Source organism: Aythya ferina (assembly GCF_964211825.1).
Source record: "Aythya ferina genome assembly, chromosome: 21".
Classification (NCBI taxonomy): domain Eukaryota; kingdom Metazoa; phylum Chordata; class Aves; order Anseriformes; family Anatidae; genus Aythya; species Aythya ferina.
In genome coordinates, this window is record NC_140319.1 from 6,054,180 (window position 1) to 6,070,288 (window position 16,109).

The following is a 16,109-nucleotide window of genomic DNA, read 5'->3' on the forward strand; positions in this document are numbered from 1 at the left end:
AAATAAGTCTCAGATGAGCTGTCAAGCAGGATCACAGCAAATCCAGTGTCACTGGGAAAAGTTACTTTTGTTTAGTCTTGGTTTTTCTCCTCATAGCTATTAGAAAAATCAAATACCTGTTCAAAATGAGCTTTTCCTGACATTAAAATCAAAACTTTAAGAGTGCCGTATCTCAAAAATACCCTTAATTATACTAAAACTCCCATTTTTTAGATAATTGTTTGGTTTGGTATCAGTCTCCTTTGGCGAGACCCTCTGCCACGGAGCTCAAGTTGGTTGTCGCCAAGGTTTACCTGGATGCCAAGTTCCCAGCATCCCGGGCACTGCTTCTGCTGTTCCTCCAACACGATTTCTGAAGATATTTTACCTGCAGGTGCCTAAATCAGTAAGGGTTCAGCTTCTGACTCCCGTTCCTTATCCAGAGCTGCCAGCCTCCCCAGCGTCATGCCGCTCCATCTGCGTTATGGATTGCAGTCCTGAAAACGTGTTTCTTCTCCATCCATCAGGCTTAAGCAGTTCAACAGCACTACCCTACCCTTCGCTGCCCAAACAATCTAAAATATTGAATTACCACTTGCAAGGCAGCAAAACAGATAGCTTTTATTTCCTACGCCTGTAGCACACGATGGCTCCCACTGGCAGCATGGCCCAACCAAGGTGCCTCTACAAAACCTCCGAGTCTGGTAAGAGCCTGGCAATTTCCTGAGACCATAAGACTCCTCATCTCACTAGAGAAAACAAACAACATGGACAAACTGGAATAAGTATTCCCAGAAATGCAAAGAGGGCACGGAACATCCTTCTGCAAGGATAATGCTGCCCATCCTTGGGTACAATGGCAAAGACAAAGGAACTGTGCACGAACACTTCTGCATCCTTTACAGCAAAAAGCACCTCAGACACAGCAAGCTGAAGAGCTTTTCATGTGGTGTGAGTCACAGCTAAGATTGTTCCCAGGTTTCAATCCATTCCTGGGCTCCATGCATTTACTGCAGTAATTCTGACGTGGGTAAGAAACACTTGGTACTTCTATCAACTTAGACTAAGCCAAAATGACTTGGAAAGATGCTGGGCAGCATTTCTATCATACACTTGACATGGAAAACAACACAGCACTGCACCATTACTATATTACTATAGTAATATTACCATATTACTATATTAAAATTGCACTTTTAGGTAGCACAGAGATAGGGATTCTTTAGACTGATGCATATTTCTTAACAGCTGCAAGACAAACTCCAACTACTGGAATATGCCATGGCCACTGACACCATCTGAAATGAAACCAAGAACTGTGGATGTGTCTCCCTATGCATGTGGATGTCCCCCTCCTAGACCATTAGGAAAGGTAAAATTTAAATCACACTATTTAGAGCATTTCCAAAACAATCAAACAATCTTCTGAAAACAGGGAGCTAAACACTATTGTATTTAAATTTAAGAACTGTTTTCAAAACCATGAAAACCCTCACACAATCCTAGACGCTGGGACAACGTACATCAAGGAACACAAGCCAGAAAGCCCATGGAAAGGCATTTACTAAATTTGTGTTCAGAAGGGGAAGCAAACTGTGAGAAGTACCCTATGGAATTTATCAGACTCAGAAGTCCATCATACTACTAACAAATATGAACCTTTACAAAATTCTAAATTTTGGAATTTGGGAATTAAATAAATTAAATGTACAAAAATGGAGAGTAAACAGGTGAGTGGAACATAAGCAAGACAGCTTTGATACACGGTATCTTCTAAAAATTAAATTTAAAAAATTAAGAGACTGATGGGGGGTTAAGCTTTACCATGATTACAACACTCACTCCTTTGGTTCTGCTCGCTGTGGCAAAAGCATTAACCCTAGAAGCTGCCATAATTATGACAATCCCTGCGCTCGCCTGACGCTCTTACTGTTAATGCTGTGACTCAGTTTCCTTTCAGAGAGAAACGGGATAAAAGACATTATATTTAAATCAGATTCCAGATCTCTTCGCAGACAAAAATCTGAATTAGCTGTCAGAGCAGTGCAGACAGCCACCGTGCCCCTGCCCAGGGCATCATCTGACGGCGAGAGGTGGAAGATGACGAGCCGTGCACTGTATGGGCGCGCTGGGCAGATTTTCTTCCCCTGCCCAAGGCTGGGTGAGTGCCCTTTGTTTCAGCCGCCACGCTGCCGAGCTGCACAGCCCGTGCTGCTATACATAGCACTCGTACGGCACACGCGGACGTTAAACCCGACTCCGGCTCTGTTGCTAAGAAACTACGAAGGACAGCTTTTTTGGCCCTCTTCATTTATAAAATAACCACTCTGCCCGATGGGAGAACAGACGCAATCTCTCAAGTCCCCCAGTGTCTTGTTCTCGTTTTGAAATGAACACGGAAAGATGATCGAGAACGCTACCAAGTGTAAGCGATCTCCATTTTTAAGATGCCCTTGAAAATGAGATGAAAAACATGGTTTCAACAATCAACTGCTAGAGCATTTATTAATCTTCCAGGCAGCAGATTCCTTCCCTCTGGCAACAGCGAACTGTGCTTCTGTCTCCCTATTACAAGCCTATTTTTTTTTTAGAAAACCAAACCAAACCCAACTTGTGAAAGCACCTACAAATTATTTAGCTTACAGAGGAGTTCAGCTCGGAGTTTAGCTTCCCGGCCCCGTGCAGAAATAGCCCTCTGAGCCGTGGCAACTGGCCAGTGTAAATATTTGTTGTATTATTTTGGGGGATCAGCAATATGGTAAGCACTTAATAGATAAAAAATATTCCACATGAAGGCAGAAAGACGATGAATCGAGAAACATATGGCAGTTAAACAAAGCAAACAAAAACTATAATGATATTGTTAAGAAAAGGCTAACTTATCTGGCAGCTGTGGAAAGATCAAGATTAACGAAAGCAGTGAAATCACCCATTTTGAAGCCAAGGTCACTGACAGGATTTATAGATTTATCCCTGAAGGCAGCCTTTGCTGAACATGAAATGCTGAAATAATTTTTTTTTTGAATCTACCCCCACCCCATTTGGGCTATCTCATTTGCTGGAGGCTTTTAAAATTCATTCCTCTTCACAGCTGGTTAAACAATGGAATCTTTCTGCAAACTAAAAGGACAAAATTGATTGCCCTACACAAACTTTTCTGCACGTATAATTGATTTTTAATTCACTGTCTCATTTCCGAAAGGACTTGACAATAAACTCAGTGCTGTATGTGCAATATTGATCCCTTTAAACAAGGGCTTGGATCAAAGACTGATGCAAGTTAATCACAACCCAAAAGATGGATATCTTTTGTCTAAAAAGCTGTGTTTAAGCTAAATTCACCTTTCCCAGCCAGATTATACCTTATATTTTCTGGCTGTATTACACCTCATAATTTCGTGTATCTGTCAACTGCTGAGTAACTGGAGTTTTATGCAACTCTTAAATAATTGGGTTTTGTTTTTTTCCGCCCAAGCAGAAGAATCTTGTCCTTCATCAGTTACTTTTTACCGTGAGGATTGATGTTTTTTTTTTTATAGCCTAAGTTCTTAGAATACGCCATAGTTGGGACTGTACGTTCCCACCTTTTTTCTTAAACTGAAACTTGATTTATTCTTATTAAAATAGAGGACTTACTAGACCATGGCTTGATTTTCTTTCAATCCTCAGCTAATTTTCAGCTGTTTTTGACTAATGCACTTGCAAACAGCACCGGACGGCTTGATTTCTGAAGTCCAGAAAACATTAACAGGAACTGGTATTCTACTAAGAAGCTGTAATGTTTACTTTTTGTGGATAAAAAATTAAAACCAAGCAGCAAGTGATATCTTAACCTTCTAAGCCCACTCAATTACTCAGACACAGCCTTGCAATGCCAGCCTCCTTTTCAAATATCCCTTGATGATATTTTTTCCTTCTCACCATTCGAGAGGCTCTGTTTCAATTTTGCTATGAATCACATTTTCTATAGCTGCCACATAAACAGTAAATAAAATTCATGGTATTTTTGCCCCAGTAAGCAGCTCTGTCTTCCAGCATAACTGAAAAGGCTGGCTTCAAAGGAGCGAGCAATGAAAACAATGTTTTCATGAGCAGATATTCCAAAAAGGGCAGATGAGAGACATTTGAAGATGATTCCAGGCAGAAAAGCCAGGCAAATAAGTACGTGTGTTTTGCATAAGTAATTTCTTGACCAGCTACACTGGATTACAAACACTCGTAAACACGTTAGGGAATTAGTTTGCTGTATCTTGTCATTTTTGGCAGACTGATCTCCACTTGTATTTTATGACAAATGAGCTTTAAGCTGAAGCCAGGTGTGGATATTTTAAAATTTATGAACTTGTAAATCCATGTACATGGCCAATTAAGGTTTATCGCCAGCAAGGATTAACTATCCCTGCACATAAATTTAAGAGGTTGTTTGAATCTAGGTTGTTTACCTCAACTACTCTACATCAAAAGCAATGTAAAATATTTAAAGGGCAGCATATTTCATGATAAAAGCTAGTTATCAAGGATGTCACAGTGTGTCATCAGCAGTTCTGCATGGCGATGCACGAGCAAAACCTCCTTCCAAAGGAACATTTTGCATTTGCTTTTTGAGAATTTTAACATCTCTTGAAAAGATGGGACAAAGCGGAGGAGAAAAGGGAGGAAGAGTCCAAGAAATAACGCAGAAACTACTGCTTCACCCCGATTCTCTTAACTTTGGAAGGCAGCCCTGAATTTTAGAGGTGGTTCAATTACCCTCACCAATGTTCTTCATCATCAACATCTGAATGCTAATTAGGAGCACAATTCCATGCAGCAAAAGCCTCCCTGTGCAATAAACTGCAACACAGCAGCAGTGAACTCTGCCTTCAGCAAGCATGCATAAATAAACAGAATTAATAACTACCCAAGTGTGGACGGGTGACTTAATCTGTTTCGATTAGATGCAGCTCTGCCTGAGGCCTTTGTGTTATTTAAAATGTGTTCATCATGTTTAATTAAAAACCTAATAAACTAGAGGTTCTCTTTTAGTTCTGATTTGTATTTCTCTCTCCTGTAAGCTGTATTGATTTTGGTGGTACTTTTGATAAAAAGACAGAAAAAAAGCATGTTCTGAATAGAGACAAAAAAAGAGAACTGTTACATGAGGAACAGCCAGAACTGGACTATTTCCTTCACTGTTCCCAATATGTGTGGCATGCCGGAATTGAAAACTATTTCATTAAATTAAAACTTCAGATGAACATTGTATCCGCTGTAAATGACAGTCACTTGATAGGTTATTTATCTGAAATGGAAGCGTGCAGACACAGCTCATTTTGGGACCAGGAGCAAGCGTTAGCTTGGAATTGTTCTGAGCATCACTGAAATTATAGAAGCTGCTTTCAGAGCACGTCTCGTCCCAAGAGAGTGGAAATCCCATTAGGACAATTTTTCTTGGGAAATATTTCCACTGAAACCACAGCAGAAAATGGGGGTGTTTCAAGTCAAACTACACTGAAAGCAGCTCAAGATCATTGCTCTGGGTCTGGCACACGGGGAAAGCGAAGCAGCGTGTCCTCAAGACAGGCTCCAGGGTTCAACTACAGGTGCTCAGCATTGGGGTTAGTTGTAGTTGTTCCCGACAGACAGAAAGCTGTAAGTCAGTATGTTTCTAAATACAATTTCAACGTAATTTTAGAAATATTTCCATCTGGAGAAGGTTAATTGATCAGCACCACCCCATCCCTAATAGGGATCACTGATGTTGCACCAAAACAGCCCGTGCTGTCAGAGACACAAAGAACCACTTTCAGAGGTGGCCAGGAGATGCAGAACCAATGACTTCTCTTCCCCTCCAACAGTCCTGGCTGAGCTCCAGTGAAGCATTTTTGTTGTCTCAGAGCACAGAAAGGCAAACACCACGTCCTGCCCATGCCACAGCCCATGGCTGCATGCAGGATGAGCAGACAGGAGCGTCACAGAGCCCACGTGCTACCAGGTCCTGGGGACTAGGAGGATGGCTGAAGAAAATAAAAGGAAATGGGGTTACTCTAGCCTTGCATTAGTGAAAGATATCAGCCTGTCACTTGCCTGAAGGTCGAGGTCGGTCCCTTTGCCCCAGCATCATGCCATTCACATCAGGCATGGCATTTGTGGTCAAAACGACCTGCTCTGTCCTAACAGCACGCTGCGTGGCCTCTTCCCAAACCAAGCACCCACCTGGAACCCCACTGCTGCCTTGTGGTTGGCATTGCAGCCCAGCTCGAACAAGCAGGATCCCCCCCAGGTGATGCTGCACAACGCTGGTCTGCTTGGAAAGCGCTTCGATGCGGTGTTCTGCACCACAACTGCTCGCTGAATTTGTCTGCAGGAGTGAATTCGTCAGCATGGCAAGAGAAACCAAGCCCTGCTCACCAAGTCACGCTGGAGATTGATGCTGTCAGGTGGAGCAGCAGCCTTTATAAACAGGAAGCAGCTGCTCTTAGAGCTGCCTGTAGATGCATCGGGGAAGGAGCTGCTTCAGCTGGTTTTAGTAGGCAGGAGGGAAGGACTGTGGTTTTCACAGTGTGCCCCCGAATATACGTACTGGAATGAGAAAGGTTTAAAAATAGCCATGGGTTTAGAAACACCAGGGAGACAGCAAACCTCCATCTTCATATTTACAGAGCCTTCCATTTAATTCAATCAGTGGTAAATTTTATCCTCTATTTAATTTGATCTAAACCTCTGTAACCACTTCATCAGTAGTAAAAATAACCTCCATCCTTTATTTTAATCAGTTCTGATCACTGCAAGGCAACTCCTACCGGATAGATCGGTCACAGGCAGCAAAGGGCTTTTAATTAACAAGAAAGGCTTAATCTTCGGGCAACGGATAGTCGGCAGAAAGAGTTAAAAGCTAACTACAATAAATTTGAGCTATTCACACAGATCACAAATCCTCCTGAATGCTGCAGAGACCTGTGCTGGACAACGTCTGGCTATCCCATCCACAGCCGAAGGAAGGACAGCACCCACCCACCCTGCACAGTGGAAAATCGCTCAAAACACTCATGCAAGTAACTCAACAACCAACTCGGAGGGTTTTTGACCTAAGGAAGCAAAACGGTTGAAGAACAACTTTTGGACCCAGCCAGTTGTTTCCCTGCATCGCTGTGCCCACGCTTCCCCTTCGGGTGCTTTTGCCACCTGCCCACTAACCTGACACTGTCCCGGTGCTCCATTCCCTCTGTCTCTTGCCTCTCCCTGCAACCAAGCTTTTCAGACGCTGACCTTACAAAGCGGCAGAAAATAAACTTTGTAATAACAAAATTGTTGTGAGGGCTGGGAGGGGGAAGGAGAATATCATAGGATCAGAACGGCAGGAGTGGAAAAAAACGAGACAAGGGAAGCTGTGGCTTGGTTTTATTAATTATTTTCTGCTCATGGTCCTGGCCGACTTGCTCTAAGTGGCCCTGCTTGGGCAGGGGCCAGAGGCACCTCCAGCCTCAGCCATTCTGGGATGGAGCTGGTCACTTACGGAGCCTTTCCCAGTTAGGGGGTTAACTGAGCAGAGCTTAGTGCCTGGTGTGGCACCTGCCTATTCATAAGAGTTATAAAAATCACTCAGTAGGTAATTGCTGGGCTGCAAGAGAAGATGAAGCCCAGCACAAACGGGGACATGGTTTGCACTTGGGTCTTCCACTTCCCTCACTGGTGCCACTCTCAGGTCACCAGCCCCACATCACCTGAGACTCCCTGCTGCTCATTGCTTCCCGTCACAACATGGGGGAGACGCACTTAATGCTAAAGATCTCCCTGAAATTTAATTATTTTGGCCAGGTTTGGGGTTTGACGCAGTCTCTTCCTCTGCAAAACACTTGGCTGTGGAGCTCCCGTGCAGCTGCAGCACCCTACGTATGGCGCAGGGGGAGTTTGCTGCAGGTTTGCGGAGCCAACGAGAAGGAAATTTGCCTTGCAAGCCCCAGAAAGGCTCAGGAGTGCAGTGCAGCTGCTTTAATCTGGAGTTTTCTACAAACTGCCGGAGACAAACAAGCTATGAAGTTCTGCAGGTGGAGCTTAGCTGTCTATAAATAAGAGCACAGTTTGATCTTTGGCTCTGCCGAGGCTGGAGGACTGCCAAGTGTTTCTGGAAACTTGGATGGAACAGAACAGGAACAAATATGATAAAACGAGCTGAGACTGACAATGATTTATAGAGTTAACGATCATTAGTCTGCGCTCACAGGGGCTGCACTTTTGGAGTAATGTTTCACTTTTCAGTAAATTTTGCCTTTTCTTGCTCGCAAGGCTCTGTTCTCTACCATTTAACACGGACTGCTGATCAAAATCCCCGAGCTGCAGCAGCTCTGGCATTCTCAGCATAGTGCAGCTGATGGAAAAAACAAGGAGAGTGAAAAAAAAAAAACCCTCGGCACAGAAGAAGAGGAGTTGGCAGCGTTCGATTTAACCATTCTACGGAAAGAATGTAGGCAGAGAAAACGGAGGTAATGACAGTGCGAGGACAAACACAGCGAGCACAAGGCTGAGCACTGGAAGCATTTGTTCCAGCAGCCAGCGCCCCAAACAAAATGCCCTTTTGTGATGAGATTGCCGAAAACCTTATTAGGAAAGCACGTTCTAGGCTTTTTACTCACCCTCTGCTCGCCTTGCTGCCGTGCTAGCACACGATCCTCTTCCACCCCACCACTTCAGGCACCCTCCTTACCACAAAGGTTCTTTGTTGGCTTTCTGAATAAAGCCGACTTGAACACGGGGTTTACACAGCCTGGCCTGCCCTAATCTAGCTCTTGCACAAGGGTACGTATGAGGAGAGAGCAAGTACACGCAATTCATTGGAATAAATCCTTGAAAGGCTTTCAGATAAACTAGAGCTTAAAAAAAAAAAAACCTCTCTCCAGCCACTGTCTGAATAATTAAGAAGTGTTAAGAGCCCATGAAAACGCCACCCATTATCAGCCCTATTTTACAGCACCAATGCCACCTTAATTACTTAACAAAAGAACACAAATTGTATTTTTATTTATATTCCTAAATGTACTTTTACTCTACCAATTAACTACCTTAAAAGTTCACTCATTCAAAAAGAAAAACAACAGCAACCCACAGAACTTCGCTCATCTTTTACATGAACCGTGTTGTCTTGTCCCAAATCAGATTTTTCATTTAGACACCCAGTAGGTACACACAACGTGTTGAATTTCTACTTCCATTTATACCACATTTATTATCACACATCAGAGCAGCAGCTTTTTGGACGGTGAAAGGTAAAAACCACAAGCGAGTCTGAGGTTCTTCTTTGATAAATATTTTATCATAGCTAAATTTCAGCCATCTGATTTTCTATTTTAGTGCACACCACCGCCTAATTATTGAGCTAGGAAATAACCTTTTTCCATTTTCACCAACCCAGACATGCCTAGTCAGCTTGCTAAGGAGGCACTGTCTTCTTACGCGTTCCATCTCACATAAATCTATTTTGTTAAGTGCATTTAACAGCGGCATTAAAATGCAAAATATTTTTAGGACGTAATCCAAGTGAACTCGTTCAGCACTTCTCTTCTCCCACACCGTGAAAATGCACAAGTGTCTCCCTGTTTGCAGTCAAGTACTTGCATGCGAGCTCAAGCTGCAAGGTCTGACAAACAAAGGGTTGTAACAACAGCATTTGGTTTCCGCACGCTGCCAGAAAATGCAACTTTTGTGCTGAATGCAACAAATATTGCTATTTATTCAGACAGAATATGAATCTGCTTGTTTACTAGCTGTCAGCAAATTAAGAATCTATAATTTGCTCCCAACTTCGTGTGATTTATAACCCTACAAAACACTTTAATAAGCACAGTTGCATTATGTCATACACATAAAAATTAAGCCAGCAGCAATCTCACAATTGCAGCAATTAAACTGCAGAACAAACAAACCACAAGGAGAAACCTTTGCCTTTTTAATTCTTGAGCAGATATCATCTCCCCCAAATTCTGCAAAAAGACACAGGAATACAAAATGTGGTCCATTCGTCTGGGAGCACGGAGTGCTTTCCCAGCACCTTCTCTGTCAATTAGAGCTTTTCTGAAGAGGTGTCTTTCTCAGCTCAGAAGTTGTTTTTTTGTTTGTTTTTTTTTTCCCCCTCCACTATCAGAATGCAGAATCCTTTAATAGGCTAATACTCTTAGTAGGCTAATACTTACTCTTTGAGTAGGCTAATATCAATAGCAGAAATTTCCATCTGAAGCCATACAGACCCAAAACCTCAGCCTCTGGCTGAAGGAAGCAATGACATGCTGACATGTTCCTTCACCTCTGGCACTACAGCCCCAACCAGACACCCCAGAGGTCTGTAACTACCTGACAATGCCAGAGAAATCACCCTGCTGGTTCCTCCCTACGCCGTGCGTGTGGATGAGGCTTGCCGTGTACTGGGATGTTAAACTCTATGTGCCCAAATCCAAGTTCCATAATGGTGAGGACACGATACTGTGCTGGATATTTACTGTGCGCCCCACATTCATCATGTCCATACATTATTTCTGGAGCTTTGTTTAAGATGGATGCGCTGTTTTCAGCACGGTTTTGGAGCCTGACGAGTCCTGCATACTTTAGTGTGCATGCAGATGGCGTGGCTAAATCCCAGCTTCCCTATTATCTCCTTTTGGTCTGCTCTTTGTCAAAGACTCATCCATCAAGAATGATGCCAGCAAACAATTTCTAATATCCCGTATGAAGGGAAAAAGGGACTTAAAACTCAGTTTAAGAGAAAACACTGCTATCTAGCTTCCCATTAGCTGACTTGTGCTGATGCTGGGAGCCTTCTCCAACACCAGCAGGTACAAATCCAGGACAATGCTTCACGTGCCTTTTTACATCTTGTCCTACTCCAGTTAATGGATGGGGCCAGCCTGCCTGGAGGTGAAAGTGGAAGTGAAATTTAGAGCCCAGAGGTTTTCCAGCTGTTCATCTGCCCTATGGAGTCCTCTCAGCTACAGTCACTTGATCCTCTCCTCTCGTTCTTTATTAGAAAAATAGCCTAATAAAGTTCTGTATGCTGAATGAGTGTCCACTAACTCAGGAGTGTGCAAAGATGTACCCTGTGCAATAAATTATTTGCCTCTCTTCTTTCCCATAAAAATAACCTCTTTCGGAAAAAAAATGAAATGAATGAGAGAAGCAACATGAACTATAAAGCTCAAGGGAATAATTCATTTCCCTACCACTTCATCTTCAGTCCAACACTTCTCAATCAGCTTGGGCACAGGCTTCTTCACCAACCGCTGCAGGGCTTTTCCAGCATCATAGTTACTTTCGTGTAGCTAAAAAATAAAGAAGACAAATAGCACATTCAATGGAATTAGCAGTGATCCGATATTGGAGAAAAAAAATAAAGGGGGCCACATGAGATGCTCTACGCCTAATTATTTCTACTGTTGATATATGAAGTGAAATTTAAACAACCTGAAGGTAATTGGAATTTTATTAGTAGCAGAGACAACATTAAGACAAGTATGGTTTTTCCCCTCCTTCCTGGATTTCTCCCAGATGATGTTTGAGGCCATAAAGCACTGAATATTTTTGGCTATATTTTGAAAATACATCTTTTACATTATAAATTCCAAGGAAATTTGTAAAAAGCTCCAAAGCATTTTTCAAAAGGAGTTGTATTTTACACGGCAGTACTTTGTTCCAATTAGTACAGCCAACCAGAAAACCCTACCATACAGGAGGGAGTGCAAGCTATGGGATGTCAGGTTTACCACCCAGAAATTTCTTTTTACAGGATTCTTACTGCATTGCAAAGATCAATGTGTTACTGAAAAACAAATATGGAAAATAAAAAGCCTCTGCAGATAACTAGAGAGTACATAAAGGCAAGCAGGAACGTCTACATTGACGTTACTGTTTCAGATGGTCACAGCCTACACCGTACCTCATTTTCTACCATAGAAGTAGGTAAGTACATGATCAAAAGCTGTCTGAAGTAGACATTTGAATCAGGGTGATGTAGAAAAACAACGACACTGAAAAAAACATTCAGCAACAAGCCCAGGAGAATCTCCAGCTCTTAACTCTTGATAGAAAACATTTAGCACGCTGTAGATTTATCGCCTGTCCTATCTTCAAAGTACAGTGGGATTTTAAGAACTGGAGGACTAGTCAGGAGCCTGCTCTATATCTTCGGAAAGTGATCTAAAAGAAAGAGACATATTGCTGGGGTGACAGAAACTGAATTATCTTCCCATACCCAGAAGGGAGAAGGATTTACATGCAGACTTCCCTGCACAGACAAGAGTGAGTTTTTCTAAACAAGGTGCTAAGGACACCAGAGCTATTGACTAACAGCACAGATTTTTGCAGACCCTGAAAGTTTTCTTTATGACAGTGATAACCAAAGAGTAATTCCATACATTATCTCCTGCTTTTCCTTCCTGCCCTGAACGTATCCCAAGCTCTCTGCATCCCACCCTGCAGAAGCATCTGTGCTGCCAGCCCTACATCCGATCCCTCTCCGAAAACATTTCGATGAGTACTCCAATTCTTGAACTTGTCCCCATCTGCTGAACTGAACAGGGATGAAGATACAATTACTGCGTGGTGACAAGGTATTAACTACTTTGTCGCTATTAATATGGTTATATCAAACCTGATTACAGGAGGAGGAGAAAAAAAAATCTCACTTTTGACATAAGAAAAGTGAAATTATTTCTGTAAACAACAGGGCAGAACATTCATCAGGTCATAGCAGACCATGGTGAAGGCTGGCAGGACAAAAGCGATGCCCTGCACCACCAGCAGGGCTCATGCAGCTGTGAGAGCAAGCATGAAAGGTCCATCGTACTGGGGCATATTTCTACAAAAGGGTGGAATTGGGGTACCACGTGTCACAATATGCAATCTTCCCATTTATTTTATTAGCATTGCAGCTTTCTGGTCATGGATGCCACAGAACAGACTGTGACAGCCTGCAAAGCCCATCCATCTGCAGTGCAAAGCACGCTAGGAATTACCTCCCTTACTGAGGTCTCTAAACGTATTGAAAGTAACAGCTAATTTATTCTATTTGCTGGTGAAATTTCAGTTCCAAGTAAATTGGAGCCTCCTTTGTAACACCTGAATAGCTGAGTTTCCAGAAATCAATTTGATAAACAATCACTATTCAACACCTGGGAGGTCCAAAACCACGGAGGACTGCAGTTAGCTGTGAAAGCACGAGAGCACAGCCCTCTAGGGCTGCACTGCATACCTCCTGCTGGTGGGCACAGAGATGTCATTGGCTGTGTTAGAGGAGAGATTAGCACGTTCCAGGTAACACTTGGCACAAATCGGCTCAAACCTTCCAGGAACAGTAGGAGCAGGCCTTGAAGTGCTGAAGGTGCTCTTCTACCTCTTGCCCCAAGTCACTGGGGCATTCAGGATTTGTTTGTGCTCGAGGGACTTTTAAAGAAGGCTGAGGACTTCTAGGAAGAAAAGGTCACTGCTGAACAAAGACCTCTGATCAGAGCCTGGGATGGGGATTTAGAACAATCAGCAGCGTTCCCTTAATTGCCTGCCTGAACATTTTTTCCCTTACCACCAGCTGAAGTAACAATTGCGTACAGGGTGTTACTGCAATAAAACAAGTGCTTGGCTAATATGATGGGAACAAGAGAGAAAACTAAGCCAGAATAATTTTCTATTCATGTCAGCTTTCGACGTGGCATGTACAAGAGAGTTACAAACACTGTGTGCAGTAACCACGACTATCTGGACATTCACAGAGCACCCAGCTTCCAAAAAGTCATCTCCTCCCCATCCCCTGTCCCAACTCGCATCTCTGCAGGCTGCTGTGAAGGACGCGTTACCACGCCAGGGCCATCACAGCACCTCACACTGCTCTAAGTCAGCGCCATGCATCACCCGAGATGACTTCATAGCAAGCCCAGCTTCCAAACGCCTCGCCACAGGTGAAATTTCCTGACGTAGAGCAGAGCATCAGCTTCCAAACCAGCTCACAAACCAGCCTCGCTGCCCGCGTCAGTGCCAGCTCCCAGGACCGCAGCTCCACGCAGGAGGAGCAGTGCTCTCAGCCCACCTCCACAAGCCACACGATAAGAGCCGAAAGGCAGTCTTGCAGTGCCAGTGCTCAGTGCCAACACTCAAACAACCCGACTGCCTTTAAACAGCTTTCGTAACTTGTTTTTTTAAGCCTCCTCTGGTATGCAATACCTACTTAAAGGCAGGAAAATAAGATGTCTTTTCTACTGGGCACACAGAGGTTTTTCTCCTTGTTTGCACTCCAGTACTGGGAACGCATCCATCTTCAAGTAAAAAGGACTGTTTGTTTTGCCAGCTCACCTTGCAAATGCTTTTTTCTGTGTGTGCTACCACCTAAAAGATTTTTCACTTCGGAAATTTGACAGCGTCGAAGAGAATAGAGCTTCTGTTCCTTCTGCCTCCCCAAACATGCAGCCGTGCCAAAGCCCCTTTGTAAGGTGGAGGAAACCTGTATTTTGCCTCAAGGAACAACAAGTGTTGTTTTTTTTTATCCTGGCTGCCCTATTGCCCAAACCTCTCAGCCTGCAGATAATCAGACAGAGAAAGAAAGGACTGGGCTAACAGGCAACTCCGCTGGTTACCGGAAAATTTCCATGTTTCCAGGCTGCCAGAACTGCCCCAAACCACCACCAGATAACAGGAGCAGCAGCTTCTGACCAAGTGGTTGCATTCAAACCACAAAACCCATGAGCACAGACAGAAAGAAAAAGTCATGTAAAAGAAAACAAACAGAAGCGAAAACAAGAGAACTTGTCCGGGTCTGGAGTCTCAAGAAAAACGTGACTTTGATCAAGGGACAAAATGCTTTTAAGTGCCAGGAGCAGGATAATGCAGCAAAAGGAAAAATGTATTTGTGTGTAAGTGCCCGAGTTCAATCTGCTTCTTTCAATCTGGCTGATGGATCTTTCTCTGCTTATTGCTCTTGGTCATTTAATATATATAAGCACTTTACTGGCAAGCAACTTGAACGTATAAATAATAGCTAATGATGACTGCCTACGGTTTAATTAACTTCTGGTTGAACTTTTCAAGGTATTGCTATGAACACTAGATTACCGTCCTGTCACCTAGAGAATTATTGTTTTTAGCATTAACTCTGGCATCTCCATTTTGAACTGCTGTGACACAACGTGTAAGTACGTTTGTTGCAGTTGTTTGCAAACTTGGAATCGGAAAATAAAGCAACTTCTGCATCGCTGGGCCGGATTTCAGATTAAAGAAAAATTCTCAATATGCACATATCCAAAAAGCTCATTTATATTACAACAGTCATTAAACAACTCTAGATCACAGGAAAGCCTTATTAGCATAAAGTCTGCACATTACCACAAGGTTTCAAGTTTCCACCACAGCTTCTCAGCCGAGCTGCCATTTTCTGACTGCGTGATGTTGCAAATAAATTCTCCTTTTGGCATGGCTCAGCTGTCAGGCACCTCTGCTCAGTAATGAACCCATGAATTACATCTTGCAGCTCTGACATCCCTGGTCTCGCTCATCAAAATATTGTTCTTCAACTGTAATTTATAACTTAATTTAAATGTCCCTTTTACTGTGACCTTTTTCGATCAGAACGGCATTGCATCTGGCAGCTTCTCCTTCGGCGAGGTATCCTTTCGCAATTACAGTCATTACGATCCCCGCTGAAAAGCCCGGCCGAGTGAGGCTGCATTCATGCTACAATATTAAATAATTGCAGTTCATTAAGAACGCTGCTAGATTCCAGAGCCCTTTTCTCCAAGGAAAAATTGCAACCGCACTGTAATAGAGCGTTGCTCAACTGCTTTGAAACCTACCCAGAAAAGCCAATAAAAGCAGAAGGGATTTTCAGCCAGGCTGTGCTGTCGTGGGGACGTGGACGTGTCCGGCGTCCGTAGGACAGCGCTAGGAGCCCTCCAGGCCAAGTGCTGGCTCTTCCCCTGAACCATCGCCAGTCACAAACACATCGTGTCACTTGTCAGGGCGCAGAGATACGGAGCCTGCCCTGCCCAACACGAGGTAAATACCACCGGTACCGTGAGAGCATTTTAAGCCTCGAGTAACACAGCGGAGTCAGAAGACATTTTTCACTGCTGTCAAGCGGGATGCTGCAGTGAATTGGAAAAGAGGCTGGAATTTGCCTGGTACCG

General features: G+C 43.4%; 1 protein-coding gene across 6 annotated transcripts in view; it reads right to left on the reverse strand.

Moving 5' to 3' along the window:
• The window catches only part of RERE (arginine-glutamic acid dipeptide repeats), a 223,897-nt gene that overhangs the window by 61,500 nt on the left and 146,288 nt on the right, over positions 1-16,109 (reverse strand). For all 6 annotated transcript variants that reach the window (XM_084495027.1, XM_084495029.1, XM_084495028.1 and 3 more), the window contains one exon: positions 11,166-11,264. In XM_084495027.1, the coding sequence (XP_084351153.1) occupies positions 11,166-11,264 (99 nt within the window). The remainder of the gene's footprint in view (positions 1-11,165; positions 11,265-16,109) is intronic.